At 35.9% G+C, this 16,706-nt stretch overlaps 1 protein-coding gene across 5 annotated transcripts in view; it reads right to left on the reverse strand.

Annotated features, from left to right (window-relative positions):
• The window catches only part of MIGA1 (mitoguardin 1), a 34,686-nt gene that overhangs the window by 16,666 nt on the left and 1,314 nt on the right, over positions 1-16,706 (reverse strand). For all 5 annotated transcript variants that reach the window (XM_085231611.1, XM_085231610.1, XM_085231607.1 and 2 more), the window contains exons 3-7: positions 15,507-15,684; positions 14,862-14,998; positions 13,398-13,524; positions 12,820-12,956; positions 12,018-12,141 (exon numbers count right to left, since the gene is read on the reverse strand). In XM_085231611.1, the coding sequence (XP_085087737.1) occupies positions 12,018-12,141; positions 12,820-12,956; positions 13,398-13,524; positions 14,862-14,998; positions 15,507-15,684 (703 nt within the window). The remainder of the gene's footprint in view (positions 1-12,017; positions 12,142-12,819; positions 12,957-13,397; positions 13,525-14,861; positions 14,999-15,506; positions 15,685-16,706) is intronic.

Raw genomic sequence — 16,706 nt, forward strand, 5'->3', positions numbered from 1 at the left:
GAACTGAGAAAACCTTCTGAATCATTGTGGCATCCTTTATTTTAAAACCAAAATCTCAAACTAGAAAGCCTTCACAGCGTTAGAAGCTCTCCAAGTCTCAAAGAAGAGGAAAGATAAACACACTTGGTGTTAAAATATTCAAATCTGAACTTTAAGAAAATATAGAAGCACCCAATGTGTACTTGATAACTTGGTCTAATGCATCATACATGCTGACAGCTCAGAAATCAGTTTAGTAAATACAAAACAAATGCTTTCTTTGCCTAATTCTAATTCTCTGCCTAATGTGAATCTAAGAGTCTGAAACAAATTTGAGATTTATATTCTGTATAAACTATATCTCACTATTAAGTCTCCCTCCATAAAACTTTTTTTTTTTTTCCATTTCTTTGAAAATGTAGACTTTGAAAATGCAAAACAAAGTTGTCACCACATCCCCTTTAGGAGCACTCTGCTCTCCTGTAGTTCAGAAGGCGTAACATCTATTCTGGCCATAGCAAAGTCTAGTCTGAATTCACATGATGCTTATTTTAAAACGTGGGCTGTCCACTGGAGATTTATAGCACAGCACTGTGAAGATTGCCAGATGCCTTAGTCATCAGATTTGAACGTCACTGCCTTTTCTTAGTTCTTCACATCTTAAAAACAAGCACAACCTGCCACTATTTTTGCACATGCACTTTCTGCTGACAATAGAATGGTCTGTTCAGTCACATACAGTGTGATAGCACATTAACTCACTGTGATGCAGAGCAGATTCAAAATGCAGCACCATGTTTAAAGAAGGAAATACAATGTTAACTTTGAGGTTTATACATATAGAATCAGTTCATTTAATGTTTCCTACATCAGAGGCACCCATAAGCAGGTTAGGTAGAAAAGCCTTCTCACCAGACTTGAAAGCAGTCTCAAATGTAAATGAACTTGTCCCTTTGGCCTCTGTCCTAACATACCTGGGTAAATCTAACAAAATTCTAAAAAAGAAAAACCACGACAAGATATCTGCACAAGTTCATTTCTAGTGGTACCTCTCACTCCTTTCCCTGGCTGAAACTTTGAAACAGTCAGCCTTATGACATTCTTTAAATAGTTTATATATATATAAAATTTTGTATACTAGAATATAGACTATTTTGCTGGACAGTCCAAAGGTATGGGATCATCCACCATGTTCTCTTTGAAGTGACATTTTAAACACAAGATTGCTGGAAAGGTTTTTCTTTAGCCAGAGTATTATGCTTAAGGGATATTTGCATTTCAAAGTAAAGAGAGACAGGCTGACAAAAGGAACCCACGTATTCATTTGTTCTTACATTGAAAGAAAAGTGTACTGTCTGGCAGTTGCTAATAAAAATGTATTTTAAAAGTACAGAACACTTTACTCCTGAAATGTGATCACGTTAACACGCATGTGATCAGCTTGCAGGACTGAAGGCAGTGATAAGAAAGATAGGTGGGTACGTTTTTATCCCAGTAATAGGCATTAAGTTAGGAAGACAGTACCAACTATTTCTGGCACTCAGTCAAGTAAGCGTCAATAAAAATATATAAATACATATTTTTTTCTATTTGGACTAACAGATTCTGTATTAAAAAGCAAACTACCTCAGGGCAGAAAAATGTTACAGTATTGTGCAGACTGCAGTGAATCTGTTCTGAAACGCATCGGGCTTCTGCTAACCCAGTTTCACACAGCATTCACTTTAGGAACCTAAATTAGCAGGTACACATGTAACTTTAAACACTAAGATTTAAATAATATCTTAAGTGCTCTACGGACTAGGGTCTGTTTGTATTCCTCTTGCCCTGGACAATAAGAAAGAATTAGACAAGTATCCTTGTTAATACTGAATAAAAAGTCCTTCCTCTGAATAACTGAGATAGTTAAATGCATTAGTAACGAGACATTAATACCTGAATTATATTTTACAATCAGTGCACCCGACCTGTGACACTCAACACTGCTTATCAGCTACTCCAGCATATGTAGTTCAAGTTGCAAACTAATCTATATATTATTTATTCATCATTAATTAAAAAGAAAGTCTAAATTACATCCGTTCTTTGCGATCTGGAAATACTTACATGTTTGCCTTTAAACATTTGCAGGCATTTCAGCATGTAGAACAAGGACAGCTTTAAATAGCAGTAGAGAGAACAGAGCCTCGTGTGATCAGCATGTGCTCTTGAATCAGATACTCCTGAATCAGATACTTCACAGCACTTTGCTACAAACAGGATTATTAGGTAAAATGGGACATTGAGTACAGACCAGACATACCATCAAGTAAGAGTGACTGATTTCCCTTTTGATAGTTCAATCTCAAAACCACAGTTAATTCTGTAAGTCTTTGTGGCTGAGAGCATAAGCAGATGCGTAACTGAAAACTGATACAAATTTTACTCCCCTTGTTGTTCACAGCACCTTTTGCTACAACTTTCCAGAAACATACAGGTTCAACTTTGAAAAGAAGGAAAGTTGAGACAAAAGTTGAAAGAAAATTCTAAAAATGCCTTTAGGAAAAGAAATGGTCTCTGACTTAATGGGCAGCAAGACTCAAACACAGCAGGCACGTGGGGTAAGAAAAATAGTCCGCTCTCACACGTGTGCTCACGGTGTTTTCACTGCAACCCCTTGAACATCAATTGAAGGTAAAATTTGATTTATTTTAGCACCAATTACCTATTGAATTGATAAAGGAGCTATAGTGCTGAGAATTAAATTTGCTGATTTTGTATGATTCTTGATATTACACGTTTTTAAGATTAAGCTACCAAACTTACAGATCTGAAGTCTTCTTAAACACTGAAGTATTATTCTGTCTGTATCTCTCTTGCCCCATCCCTCCTTTCATTTTCCCCAAGAATGTTTCAGACAAGCCTCTCTTAAAATAAAATTTAATGCAACAATAAATTACTTCTAGTTGCAGTTCTGAAGCAGGAATTAGGCCTATGTGCCAAAACATGTTCTTGATCATCAGTTTATATAACCTCACACTGCAATACTCCAGCCAGAAAAATAAACACTTCTCCCACCCCCACAGCTTGCCATTTGTCTGGTATAATTTTTCCTGCCTCTGGAACATTTGTATTCAGAATGTATATAAACACACAGACTTCAAGTGTATATACATCCTCTTTAGTAAGAAAAAGAATTTGTAAATTCTTAACCTGCTAAGAATATCCCAGAAGAAAAGTGGTATAAAAAAGGAATAATTATTCAATAATAAAAACAACCAACAATGTGACTTCCTGCCTTTGGAAGGCTGTTTCCACTTATTCCATATTTACCACCCTTCAGAAGTATTCAAAGTGAAGGCAAGATTTAAGAAACCCAGTCCTGATGTGGGGTGGAAATGATCACCTTCCCTTAAGCAAAGAGTAGGTAGATATGTGTGAAAAGGCAAAAAACAAATACAAACAAAAGATAACCAGAGAAGCTGCAGATTTGAATTAAGCAGGAGAATGGCCAACAAATAAAATGTGAGAGGAACAGACAACACATAAAGGCACTGCAGACAATGAGTTTTCAAAAAAGATAAAGTATGAAAGTGATGAACTATTGAGTGTTGTTCACAGCTTTTCATAACAGCTGGTGACACAAATTAAAGGCAGCTTAATGCAAACTATTAGTAAGGGCTCCACTGCTATCTAACTACAGGCAGCAGGTATGAATCCTGCAACAAACAACTGATGAAGAGTATAATAAAGAATTACGATCTATTGGGGATTGCCAGTAGTCCAGAGAATATGAGAACCACACTCCACCTTTAAAAAGGAAGTGCAGTTTTCCTGATATAATCAGTTTGTGGGAAAGTGATTTAATTAATATAATAATTTAATTAATTTAATTCTTATTTAATAATAATTAAAAAAGAAAAATCAGAATTTATGGAAAGATTCCCACAAAAATGTGGGCTGAGATACAGGGCCACATTTTCATTAAAATAAATTCACAGATTAAAAAAAAAATAATGGAAAAAACGAAGGGATAACAAGGGAACAAAGTTCACTACAGAAGCAGATACTTAAGCCAGCTGATTTCAAGTTTGAACAAAATGAGTCACGGAAGAAGCTTATTAAGTGCCTAACTTGTTTCACCACTTGATTAGCCATTTAGTAACAGCACATGAACTCACAGGAACAACCTGAGCTACAAGAACCCAACAGTAGGAACAGCTCAAAAAAAAGATGTGTAGTGAAGTGATTGTTCTTTGGTCATATTGTAGAAAACACAACCAGAATGCCAGAAGTTATCAGGAGATAGAAATTATGTCACTATAAGTCCTTGTTTTGTCTGCATCATATGAACTTTATAGAATAAATTTTGGTCAAAATATTCAGAAAGAGTATACACTGAAGCTTGGAAAGCTATGCAGAAAGCTATCCAGTATAAACACAAGTATGCAATGGCTTTCACACAAGGAGAGATGCGAGGGACTAGAGTTAAACTGAAATTTGAAGCAATAAATAACAGTCACAAAGATTTTGTGTTTGCACAAGAAGGTTGAAAAGAGAAGAGAGAAAGGAACATATCAAGAGATTTAATTATAAATAGCAGGGAGAAAGATTTATTAATTTCATAGCAACTGCCCTGTTCTTACCAGGTGGATTTTTTTTTCCTCTGATTATTTTAAAATGATAAAGGTGTGGTAAGTCATAGCTATAAGACATTGTGAAAGCTGAAAGCATAAAATGATTCAAAGGGATGTTCAGAGGTCTGATCTGAAAACAGATGGTCAGAGGTAAACTTGGCTATGGCAGCCTCTACCATAGTCTGGAAGCCAAGAGTTCTGCTAAAGGAAGGCTCTTTTATACGTAGTCTATTATTAAACTCCTTTCAAATCTACTGCCAACCACTATTGGAAAGTGAGTATTAGACTACACGTACCTATCATCTGACCTGTTCAGCTGTTTTGATGTTCTGCTTTGAATTGGAACACTCTCCTTATTGTTCAGCAGTAAGTACTTACCTTAAAAGCAACGCCACAACGTTCCACGCTATGTGTTTCAATCAAGGAATATTTATACATTTATTTAACCATTTCAACAGGTTGTGGGCTTTAATTCAAACTTCAGTGCTGGGTGGGTGAAGAACTCTGCCCTGCCACAAACCAGCTTTTAATTTCCAATACCCTTCTGTTTATATCATCATCTCATTTCTGTCTATGGAGCAATACATCGTCTAATCCTTGACAATATGAATTGTGGTCAGATAGTCATCACTGACTTTCATGGTTTGCTCTTCTTGCAAAATGAAAGGAAACACCAAATAACACTTAACTAAATATTAAAAATATTTTGTTCCAATATTTGTAAAAAGCCAATCTAATCTTTGTTTTGAGGTTTACTTTAATTACATTATGCTCTTCATTAATTACAAGCTGATTCGTAATTTCATTAATACATTCTGAGTGAAGATGAAAGGTTATGACTGATGAAGCGCTGCCTGGGTAACCAGAAAGAGGCAGGAAGCTCGTGTTAAAGAGAGACATTGGGGAAGAAATGATTGCAGCTGCTCTCACGTTGTCAGGAAGAAGGAGAAACAATGAAGAAATTGTAGACAGACTTTGTATTTGGAGGACTGTGAAGGGAAACATAGGATCAGCCAGCAGAACAAAGTTCGGGAATTTATATCAGGTAGTGGGATCGTGGCGCAGTTATCGATAGCTTCTAGAGATAGAAGGAGGAACAAATTTGCTTTTCACTTGAAGAGAAGCTCTTGAAGGGACTCCTTAATGGCAGAAATGGTCACACACACACAAAAAAAAAACAACAGAATTTTTATAAACAACATTTAAGTCCATTTGAGAGAAGCAAATTTTAAATGGACAAGGTAAGGCATGAGAACACAGTAAAATTCATGAAGTGAGAGGGATGAGGGTTTAAATAGGAGTTTTGTTGTGAAAGAAGGCAGCTTTCAGAGATCCTTGCAGAAAAGCAACAAAGCATACAAACACTTGCATGGTCTGATCTAGAGAGCACTGCTAGGGGGTATGTGCTAACAGACACTTTCTGATCTTATCTGAAGTGTTTTCAGAAGTTTCTAGCCACGTCATCCCAAGCTAACATACAATAAGTGATCTCCAATGCTGGCTCTGGTACAGTAAGAAAGACTATTCTGAGCCACTGCTGAGAAGATTACCACTAATATACATTTACTGTGCAATGAAAAGGCATCTGAGCTTCTGCTTTTAAAAGAAGCACAAGCATACACTACAGGTTATCAAATATCAACACAGAAATACAGATTATCAAACACTAACCTTTTCAGTACTGATAACTTTTGTGCAGGTCCATTCAAAACAGTTCTGACTTTCAAGCATGATACTGCTAAAACTGACAGAATATTGCTGAGAAAACCAAGCATTATGATCCTTTGATACATTTCAAGCTTGCAGAAATACTTTTGTTTACAGTTCTAAAGAAATGAAGAAATCATGTAATGTAAATTTATCCTCAGGGAACACGAAGCAAACAAAATGGTGATAAAACTGGTGATAAAAAGTGAAACCTTGGAAATTATTTTATGGTATGTGCTACTAAGCAGCACAACTGAGTGAACTGATAAAAACTGCCGACCTTCTAACTGGTGCCTATCTGAGAATTAGAAACAGAAATATTTCTTGTGTGCAACCAAATAAAGCATGGCACTCTCAAACTAAATATTTTCCATTTATGTTTTATAAGCAGGAAGGAAAAAACAGGCCTCACGCATCACTAACAGCAAAACATTATAGAATTCTGTGCTGATTAAATATATAAAAATGACCCTTCAATAGCTTTGTCGATTATGCAAAGGCTTTCCTGTTTAAGAGCAGCTAGAGAAAAGGGTTCTAATATGCAGCATTTTGTCACTAGGTTAAAGGCTGTGCTCATTCTCTCCCAAATGCCAGGCATATCTGTGAGTGTGAGGAGAAGATTAAAAAAAGAAACAGACATACCTATCTTCCAACAACACAGACCTTCATGACAGATCTTTTATTTGTTGTAAAAGGTACAAACAAAAAATTAAATAAGCAAGTATTTTTAAGTTAAAATGTAATTATTAATAAAAATATATATCTTACCAGAAAGTTTAGGGGACAGCATACATACAAGTCACCATTAGCTTGAGTGTCAGCATTTCTTTTAGCAGTTAAGATCAAACTAATAATTTTAAGAATTAGGAATTAAGTACTGACAAGGAGCACTACGATGGTGTAAGTTTTCTGTGAAGTGCCTTCTTCCTGATTCTGAGTGGCTTATGCCTCCCCCAGAAAAGCCTGCTCTGGGCCTGCTAGTCCCAGGCTTCGTTCCTAAGAGAATCAATCAGCACAAAACCAACAGCAGCTTCACCATACGTATTTCTTTTAATTTCACATCCAGAAATTCTTGTGCTTTAGAAATCATTTTTAGCTTGCTGGTTTCTATGCTAATTCTAAAAGTCCAGCAGGGATTGTGATCACAGTGAACACAATTATGTTCCATTATTTTATCTTTTTAAAATGTAAATCTTTTCCAGGGCTGTATTCATTTCTAACTCAACAATAGGTTACCAAGTTGAAAGAGATGATTTGCAATTAATAATAACAGCAATAATAACTTGGCAGAATTCTACCCACAAGAGGTATTTATTTAACAGGTGTAAAGTTGAATATTCGACTAGAGCACGCAACTACTTCAAGTGATGATTACTTGCCCTGACAAGCCATCTTTTACCTGTCACAGCAAGCAGCACAGAAGTACTTCAGCCACATTGTGAAAGAGACTAGTTGCAGTGACAAGTGATTGTATTCTAACAGTATCCCAGGTAACTTGCTCCTGATTCTCCCACATAGCACATTACCAATAGCTTCCTCCAGAAGTCTGTCTCTCAAAGCACACTGGCAAATTGTTTACCATGTCAAGCAACTTCAACTAGTAAATGGGATCACAAAAAGAAAAGCAAGCTTGTGGTCTGAGACAGATGTCAGCAGTGTGTCCCTGCTTGCAGCACTCATTCCTCAGTCTTCCACAGTGAAATGTGCTGATGGTATGCAGAGCTACACAGCAATGGGGACCTTGGGAGACTGGTACAGCTCACATAACTGTCAAACTAGTGGGCTTGGAAAGTAAGGAGCCCAGAATTTAGAATAACATCAGTCAACAACAGCACTAACTTCTTACTTAGAGAAAATTAGACCCTGGGAAGAACAACATTTAAAGATGTTGAAAGGAGCAATCTCTCATGAGTAAACAAGTAGGGGGGAGAGTGGTTTCAGGAGCCCTATAGGTTTGGCCAAATATTTTACAGAGAAAACTGAAAAATTAGAAAACAATGGGTGATTTTAACTTCAAAAATTTCCCTCCTGGCCAGATTTGGAGCTCATTATAACTGAGGCTTTTGTAATAAGGAAAGTCAGATGTTTCATAGCAAGTCTTTTGAGAACACTTGATAGCATCTGCCCCATTGCCAGAGCCCTGTCTCCAGCTGTGGTTAATCATAAGTGCTAAAAATGGAGAAAACTGAAGAAAAATTCATGAAATATATCTAACCAGAGGGGAGAAAAATACAACCAAGCAAACCAATACAGCAAAGCATTTTCTGGTTACCTATTAAAGAGAACAAAGGCTTTTTCTCAAAGGTGGACGAAAGAATAAAAAGTAGCAGTCGTAATGCTGGACAATCAAATGCCGGGAAGACTACAATGACCATCTAAGCCCCACAACCATCCCTTTCTCTCAAAAGGACAAAAATCTTCCATCAAAACACCATTAAATAATAACAATAAAGGAATAGCAAAACATCTTTATCTAAAACTCTGGAATACCCTCAACACATTTTAAGGCAAGCTTAATTCAGAATTTAATTTGTTTTGCTTGAACAAGCAGAAACTGGATATAGTTACGATGCTGACAACCAGGCCTAAATATTGCCCACTATCTCATAACTTCTCCATGTGTAAGTAGCTATTCAGAAGAAGCAAATCTCCTCTTGGTATATTCTTCAGTGAAGAGCTAAACACACACAACTTAAACCTCATATGAGCTTGTCTCTTCAAAACACACATCATTTATATGGCTTGTTTGGAGCTGCCTAGTATTTCTATATCTTCTGAAGTATGAAGAACAGAACTGGTACACAGTATCCTAAAACCACACAGAAACAAGATTGTATCTCTGCAAATACGCTGATACTGTCCTTGTCACATAGTCAAAGATTAGTAGTGCTTGTGGGGCTTTTTTTTCCCTTACAGCACTGTGCTGGTAACTTACATTGATTGCGAGGCATAATTTTCCTATTTATTTTTTTAAATCTCCCATGTCTGTGTGAAATCCATACTTGCTCGTATTTAAACACAAAAAAGATAATTCATAATTCAAGGTATTACTAACCCTTCCTTTTCATTGCTCAATGCTTTTAATGCCCTAAATGATTATTAGCTTCAAGTCACGTGAACAATTTTATCTTCAACTGTATAGTTGATAGAATTACATTGTTTGACCACAAATTGCCCTAGAATATTTTTCTACAAATCTCCCCCTTCATAGTGGGACAGATCATCAACAAACGTTCAAGTCAGCAAGTTAATTCTTATCATCTAATGCACGCAATATCGCTTCTCAAAATTGCACATCTCTCAAAAAAACCTACAGTTTGAGAAAAGCTAATTCCCAAGAAATCATATCGACTGGCACTAATTACAGCTTTTATCATCTGAGGTAACAGAACACTGAATTATTAACTCCATTCTTTCATCGGCGTGACATTTTGGTTTGTGCCTTTTCTTTCACCAGCCCCCTCCCCCTTTTTTTTTCTTCCTCATTCGTAACCCTATTGGCAATTTCCCCATCATTTGCAACATCCTCCTCTTTCCAAGACAGATGATCAGTAAATGATGGATTAGGGTGCTTTCTTTATCCAGCTTCTTTCGTAAGTTTTAGATATGCGTTATCCAAGACTACCATTTCATAAGAGAGTTATACAAAGCTTTGAAGAGAAGCGAAATAAAATGAGTATTATATGTTAACATACATATTTTAGAGGGTGTAAGGGCAGGTCTGTTGAGAGCTCCTTTCATTTTCTTTCACTGGGTTACCAAATAAAAATTAAAGGAAAAACAAAAACATAAGAAAGCTTTGTCAATTCTCCCAAACACAGTTTTCTATCTTTTCCCAGAAAAGTTACCAAAAAACATTGATCTTAGAAATATGCTTCTTCAAACCTTCACACCTCATATCTAGCAACCATATTTTACAGGAAAGTAAACTATCTGTCAAATTGTGAGTGAATAAATGTTTCTATATCTAACAAATATGGGACAAAAACATCCTCTGTATTAAATCTTTTAAGTACCACAGTGATGAGATGATGTTCTTCTGTTTACATCCTAAAATAACTTTCTACAAAAGTGATGCATTTTCTGCTATTATACTTGCAGTTCAAGTCATGAATTTACAGTAATGATGAAAAACCCAAATCCAGAACAGTGCAGCACACTGCTCACTAAACAAATTCTTTACTTTTTTGCCCTTACACATCCAGGCCAGCACAATTCTTCATTTCTTCACAATGAAGAAACTGACGACATCTACTCAGGAGATCACAAATGATTTCTACTAAGAACATTTGAAAGTAACTGAATGGTCAGAGTATTCATGGTAAGAATAAAATTATCACATCTTAAAAAAAAAACAAAAACCCACACAAAATGATTTAAAATACTTCCAGGGAAACACAACAAATCAACAACTAAATACACTGAGTCCCTTGAATTCTATTTTATTAGTCTTGCCTGAAGACAAAAGCCACAAATAAGTTTCTATTTTAAAAAGTATACACGCTGCAACTTTATTTATGGCTTATGGCTTCAGACATCAAAATAAAACATCCAAACGCTTTTCTGCTTATGTATGTTTGCAAGTGTACACAGTCATAGCAGAAAGCCAGCTTTGAGCTAATTCTCATCTTACTCAGATCTGTATTTAGAAGTTGCAGAATGATGTGAAGGCTAAGAGATGAGAGCACTGCCACCTTGTGCCAGCCAAACCAAAGCTGAAGCCTAACAAACAAGACTAAAAACTAAAACTAATCCCAGAACATGTTCTGCCTTTGAAGTTTGACAGTTATTTGAGATCAGATGCTTGATACTGAATTATGAATGGGAGCAGTGATATCAAGCTTTAGGAACACCTTAAACCAATTCTTTAAATAAAATCAGCATGTCTGGCAGCAATTACTCTTATTAGACTTGCCATTACAACATCCCAGGTTTAGTAACTCACACCTATGATAAATTTAAATCTCTAAGGATGAGAGCTTTGAAAATGGATATCTTCTTCTGATCTTCTGGTTTCATTTTGTTATGGGCCAGGTTTTTTTGTTTGTTTGTCTGTTTGTTGTTTGTTTGTTTTCCTTTCCAAAGTTACACCAGGCTACACAACTAAAATATTCAGAAGGCATATGTAGCAGAAATGCTAAGTCACAGCCTGAAATGGTGATTGAGTACCTGCTGGGAAGGCAGGGCCAACCCAGGGGAGCTCAGGTTTAAGCAATGCACTTGAGCAACTGGAAGGGGTGAAGCCAGGATCAACTCCTTCCCAGACCTCATTTAAGGGTTGGCAGTGGAGGTGAGGGCATCTCTTGTAGGAGATCACTGCTATTATCACTGTAATTTCCATCCTATTATAGCATTACAATGTATGAAGCTTTCTTTTGAAATGCTCTCATACACCTACACTGTAAGAAGAGGGATGTATACTTTTACTACGTAAGTTTTTAAATACCTCAGTCAAGATAAACTTTAGAAAGTTGAGAAGAATTCTGAAAATACTTATATATACTTACAATCTATGAGGGGGAAAAAATCCTCTCACCAGTTCATTCTTATTTAAAACACAAATACTGCTTTAAGCTTTAAATAATAATGTGAAAGACCTGGAATTTATTCTGTTTATTTACTGATAAAATATAGCTCTACTCAGTGGATATTTCCATGAGTTCCCTTCACAAGAGGCATTAATACAAGCCATAAAAACAAAATAGTAGTACTCACCAATATCATTAGCCAGAGAAGCAGGATCAGAGGTCCCAAGGGTGGCCTCAAACTCCTCCTGGAGACGATAAGCTCTTTGAAGCAGGGATTCAAGCTTATGGATGAATTCAGCACTGATAATATCCTGCAAGAAGACATTAGATTTTCCATTTATTTACAGTCTATATTCTTGGATTTAACAAAGAAATCTTATTCAGTCTTTAAAGAGCTCACTGTGCCACACTAGTTTCGTATGAGCAGCACAAGGACTCTGTCAGATGAACACTTCAATATCCAGAATACACATGCATTTCTAAAGATACATATATTTGATTTGGTATAATAAAAATAAAATTTAAATCTTTAAAATTTTTTACTCTTAATGCACCAGAGTGAAAGCTGTACAGGTGTATGCTTATTTCAAAATATTTAATCATTTAGTTCACGAGAACAAAGAGGTAAAGATAAAGTTCAAACATACTATTTGTTAATATTCACAAATCATCTTTTCCAAGACTAGTATTTTTGCTAAGCAGATATTCTCTTACAGCTGTACAAGAAAGATGATCCAAGGGAGAGAACTAGTTAAAGAAATGCTTGGTAACTTGATAACAGTATTACTGTCCAGAAGTAAACATTGATGCAGCAGCAAATGACAAGAAATAAATAAAGGTACTTTTTTCCCCCCAACACTAATAAAAGAAAGGGGAAAAAAAGTTGGATATCCTTCAAATGTTTTTAGTTTTGGCTAATGCATTAGAAGATTCAGGTAGCAAAAGGCAATGAATTGTTTGGACAGTAAAAGTAGATTAAATATACTCACTTCTACACTTTCTTCTGCAATTGCATCTCCTGCTCCCAGCTTGATGGAACTACAGCTTGCTTCATCTTCCACTTGCCTGTTACGGAAAGTTAATGCCTGCTCCCATCGACGCAGCGCTTCTTCAAAGAGCTCCATACCTAGGGGAAGATCAGGAATGCCTCCATTCCATCAGACACACAGCTTTGGTATGTATTCATATTTTAGAGTCACAGGAAACTATATAGATAACATGCATGACTACAGCAAAAATGCAAGCTTTTAAAACAGCCATCTGACTTTTTAAGATGAAGAAACTCACAATATGGTTATATCAACAAGGGCTGTAGTATTTTTTCCTATTTACATTTAAAAACAAACCTATAGTTTACTACTACAAATATAGGTTTTGAAAATACAGAATTTTGACTCCTAATACTAGATTAAGTAGGTTTTCATTAACTTATGGAAATGCTCTTAGGTGCCCACAGGACACTGGAAAAAAAATTACTACAGTAATATTATGCAGGTTCCATTTTGTCATAAAAACAATTATTTACTTTCATTACTGGTAGATGCTGAATATTCTGATGATAACCTACCCATCAAATATAAGTTTTCAGGTGTAGTCACTGGAATATTAACAAGCTTAATATCCTCTTCATCTGCTTTATCCCAGGAATTAGAATTGGCACAAGCACAACTGTGACAAGAGGTGGCACTCTGAACCTAAAAATAAATACAGTTTAAAAACAACAAGATTTAGAAGCATTTATAACAACTCTATTGTTATACAGAGTATCCTTAAGATCACATTCCTACTAGAGTACATTATAGTCCAAGTCTTATCTACAGATTACCTTTTAAAACATTTTTAGGAAAGCATAGTTATTATCAGGCCCCGTATAATTGTTTCTTTGGAAAAACACACTCTAGAATTAACAGCAATGTTATGGAAGTCTGCACTGCTCTTTTTCTAAAATATGAAAGTAATCACTGATTTACAATATTGTCCAAGTAAATCTGACTGTAGATTGTTAAAAAAAAAAAAAAAAATCGGAAAAAGTCTCAATAATAACTGTCTAGAGTGTTGTAAACCCACTTCCCAGGTGCAACATTAAAGAAACTACGCTGTATTAAACTTCTTGCTCTGTAAAGAGTTTCTAATTAGAGCTGCTGATCACTGAAACAAAGATCATCTGCACCCTGAAGAACCCACACCATAGCATCTGCAGTGTAGCAGAGGCACACAGGGAACCTTCATTTATTTTAGTATTCTGACTAGGGGTTCAGTGGTTCTCACCTCTGTTCTTCTTTCTATCACCTTTGAACTGTACTAAGCTCTCCTTCCTATGGCATTTGTGCTAGTGACTTATATAACTCTAGAAGTTTTTGAGCATTTTCGGGACCTGTTGTTCCAGACTGCAAGTCTAGGAGGAGCTGATGTGGCTGAGAAGGTCTCACTACCTCTCTACATTCAGGTTTCTCTGGTACTCTTGTGTCAATTCTAATGTTTGGAGATTCAATCCAACTCACTAACCTAACAAGAAAGCGTTCAATCTTGATTTATTACAAGTGATTTTACTGCCAAGTCAGTAAACTCACTTTACTCACTAAAAGGTCTAAAATGAATTAAAGCTGGTGTGTATATTTATATTACATTTATATACATATACATACACATATACATAGGAATGTATAACTGAGTGCAAGATACAAGGGGAATCCTGCTTTCAGCTGCACTGAGTAGCATAGTTTTGGCTCATTCCATCTCATGAAACTGGATTCTTATGAAGTTGTTAGACACAAGACAGGAAAGGTCAGAGGGACAGAATCAATGGGCTGTCCCATTTACTTTACAGTTGCATAAAATCTCTGACAAAAACTATTTTCACAATGTAGGAAGTTTGGCAGTTTCTTCCACAAAGAGGTCATTTGCTCAGTCAGCCATCCTTCAGAGGCAGTGTATACAGCTTATTCAGAAAAGTTGTTTCAGCTCAGTGAAACCATTAGGTGTGACCCCAATACAGGTTGACACTGAAATGCCTTAAAACACTTTTACTTACTGAGACCAGACTCTGAACTGAACCAGAGTATTTACTGAAAAGCCCTCCATTTGCATAGATACATGACTGTGATCCTTTTTCCTTGGCAGAGCTCAGAGAAAGAGTCAAGTTTTGTCGGCTACTGGAACAACTTGAACCTATTAGATACAACATTTTCAGCATGAAGAAGCTTTAAAACTAGCAAATCTTATGTTAGCAAGAACTGTTTCCACTCATTTCAATAAAATCCAGTTCAGAAGCAAACAATTATTATTTCACTTACACTTCTCTTATTAGTTACAAATTAGAATAGTCCATATCCCTGACAATAAGCATGCATTTTAAGCATAGTTATTTTCCCATTCCATAAAGTTCAGATTTACTTCTGTTATTTTTGATGTACATCCCCAAGAACTGCAAATCCAACTGTTAGTATATTATTGATGAAATATACTTTGTTTCAAATTTAAAGTTAAAACATTAACATCAAGAAGATGAGCCAATTTATAAAACAATAACTCAGTTTTTAACAATTTCTACTTCAACAGTTTAACCTCCTCAACATTAAAGGAAAATGGTTTCTTATACTGTTACATACACTGACTCCTTCACATTCCTTTCCTCCGCCCAAGACAAACAAAAAGACTTTAGGGTTCCTTCATGTACCTTTTTCTGATGCAGCTGCTTTGGTACATTCTAATAGTAGATGACCTGGCTCCCATTGGGACACTTGCTTGTTTTTCCTTCCACGTTTTCTTTTGAAATGATGGGCCAGAAAAATGACAGATATTGCACTCACTGCTGTGACTGTGAATAGCTTCTTTAAACCAGGTGAAAGTTTTATCTGAAAATTAAAGAATGTGACTTCATTGGAAATCCATGCTTCTTCACTCTGGACTCCTTTTGATGTGCTCAACCTGGGCAACTAAGGAACTAAGAGATTCTATTCTTACAATTATTATTACTGACAAATTACTTCTTAAATTTTGTGATGACCAGGTGAGAGCCAAAGGGATTGGTGAGACATTCACAGCTGCACTGAGAGTCAAACTGCAAGGTATACCACAAATCGTTTTCAGTGATTTGCCACATGAATAATAGAAAAAAATAATTTTTGAGCCATATTTTGCGAAGCCAAATAGAAGCTTTCTTTACTCCTTTCTGTGTACTACAGCAAGAGAATGTGGCTCACTCTTCAATATGCTTATTCTCTGAAGGACATAACTGCAGTTATGTTTTCAAGTAATTCTGATGTTTTTCACTCTATCACATATCAAACATGGTTACAGGCAATTAGCACCTCTTTTCTCTGGATCTCTACAATGTAATGACAGCAACTCCTTCCTGCATGTGTCCTGAGGTAGCTCCAGGGACACATCTTTATATTGCCTGCATACAAGTAGTATCAGCTTCACAACACTCCCAGCCTACCAACCTGAAAACAAAGATCAGAATGAACATACTCTTTACCCAAATGTGAGGGTATCTGCTATCCACATTACTATTTATACAGCACTACATCAATGAAAGAAATCACACAAGTTCCATTTACGAAAGAAAATTCTGTAATTAATAGAGCCTTAATATTATATTTGACAATCTTTCCACGCATAAAACAAACACAAGAAGCAAAAAAAAAAAAAACAACAAAAGAAGAACCTGGTTCTATTCTTAATAAGAATCACTGGCTCATTTTAGTAATTTGTCACTTATTTAATCAAGCAGAAGTGACTCAGTAGCAAGAAGTACACTTTTTGATTTCTGATTAAGAGTAATCATTTAGACTAACTTGGAGAGTGGTACTACCAGTCTTTGAGACTGCACTCCATACTGTTTCCCAAAATTTTACCAATTGCTACCACCTAG

The sequence above is a fragment of the Meleagris gallopavo genome, chromosome 10 (assembly GCF_905368555.1).
Source record: "Meleagris gallopavo chromosome 10, MGAL_WU_HG_1.1, whole genome shotgun sequence".
Classification (NCBI taxonomy): domain Eukaryota; kingdom Metazoa; phylum Chordata; class Aves; order Galliformes; family Phasianidae; genus Meleagris; species Meleagris gallopavo.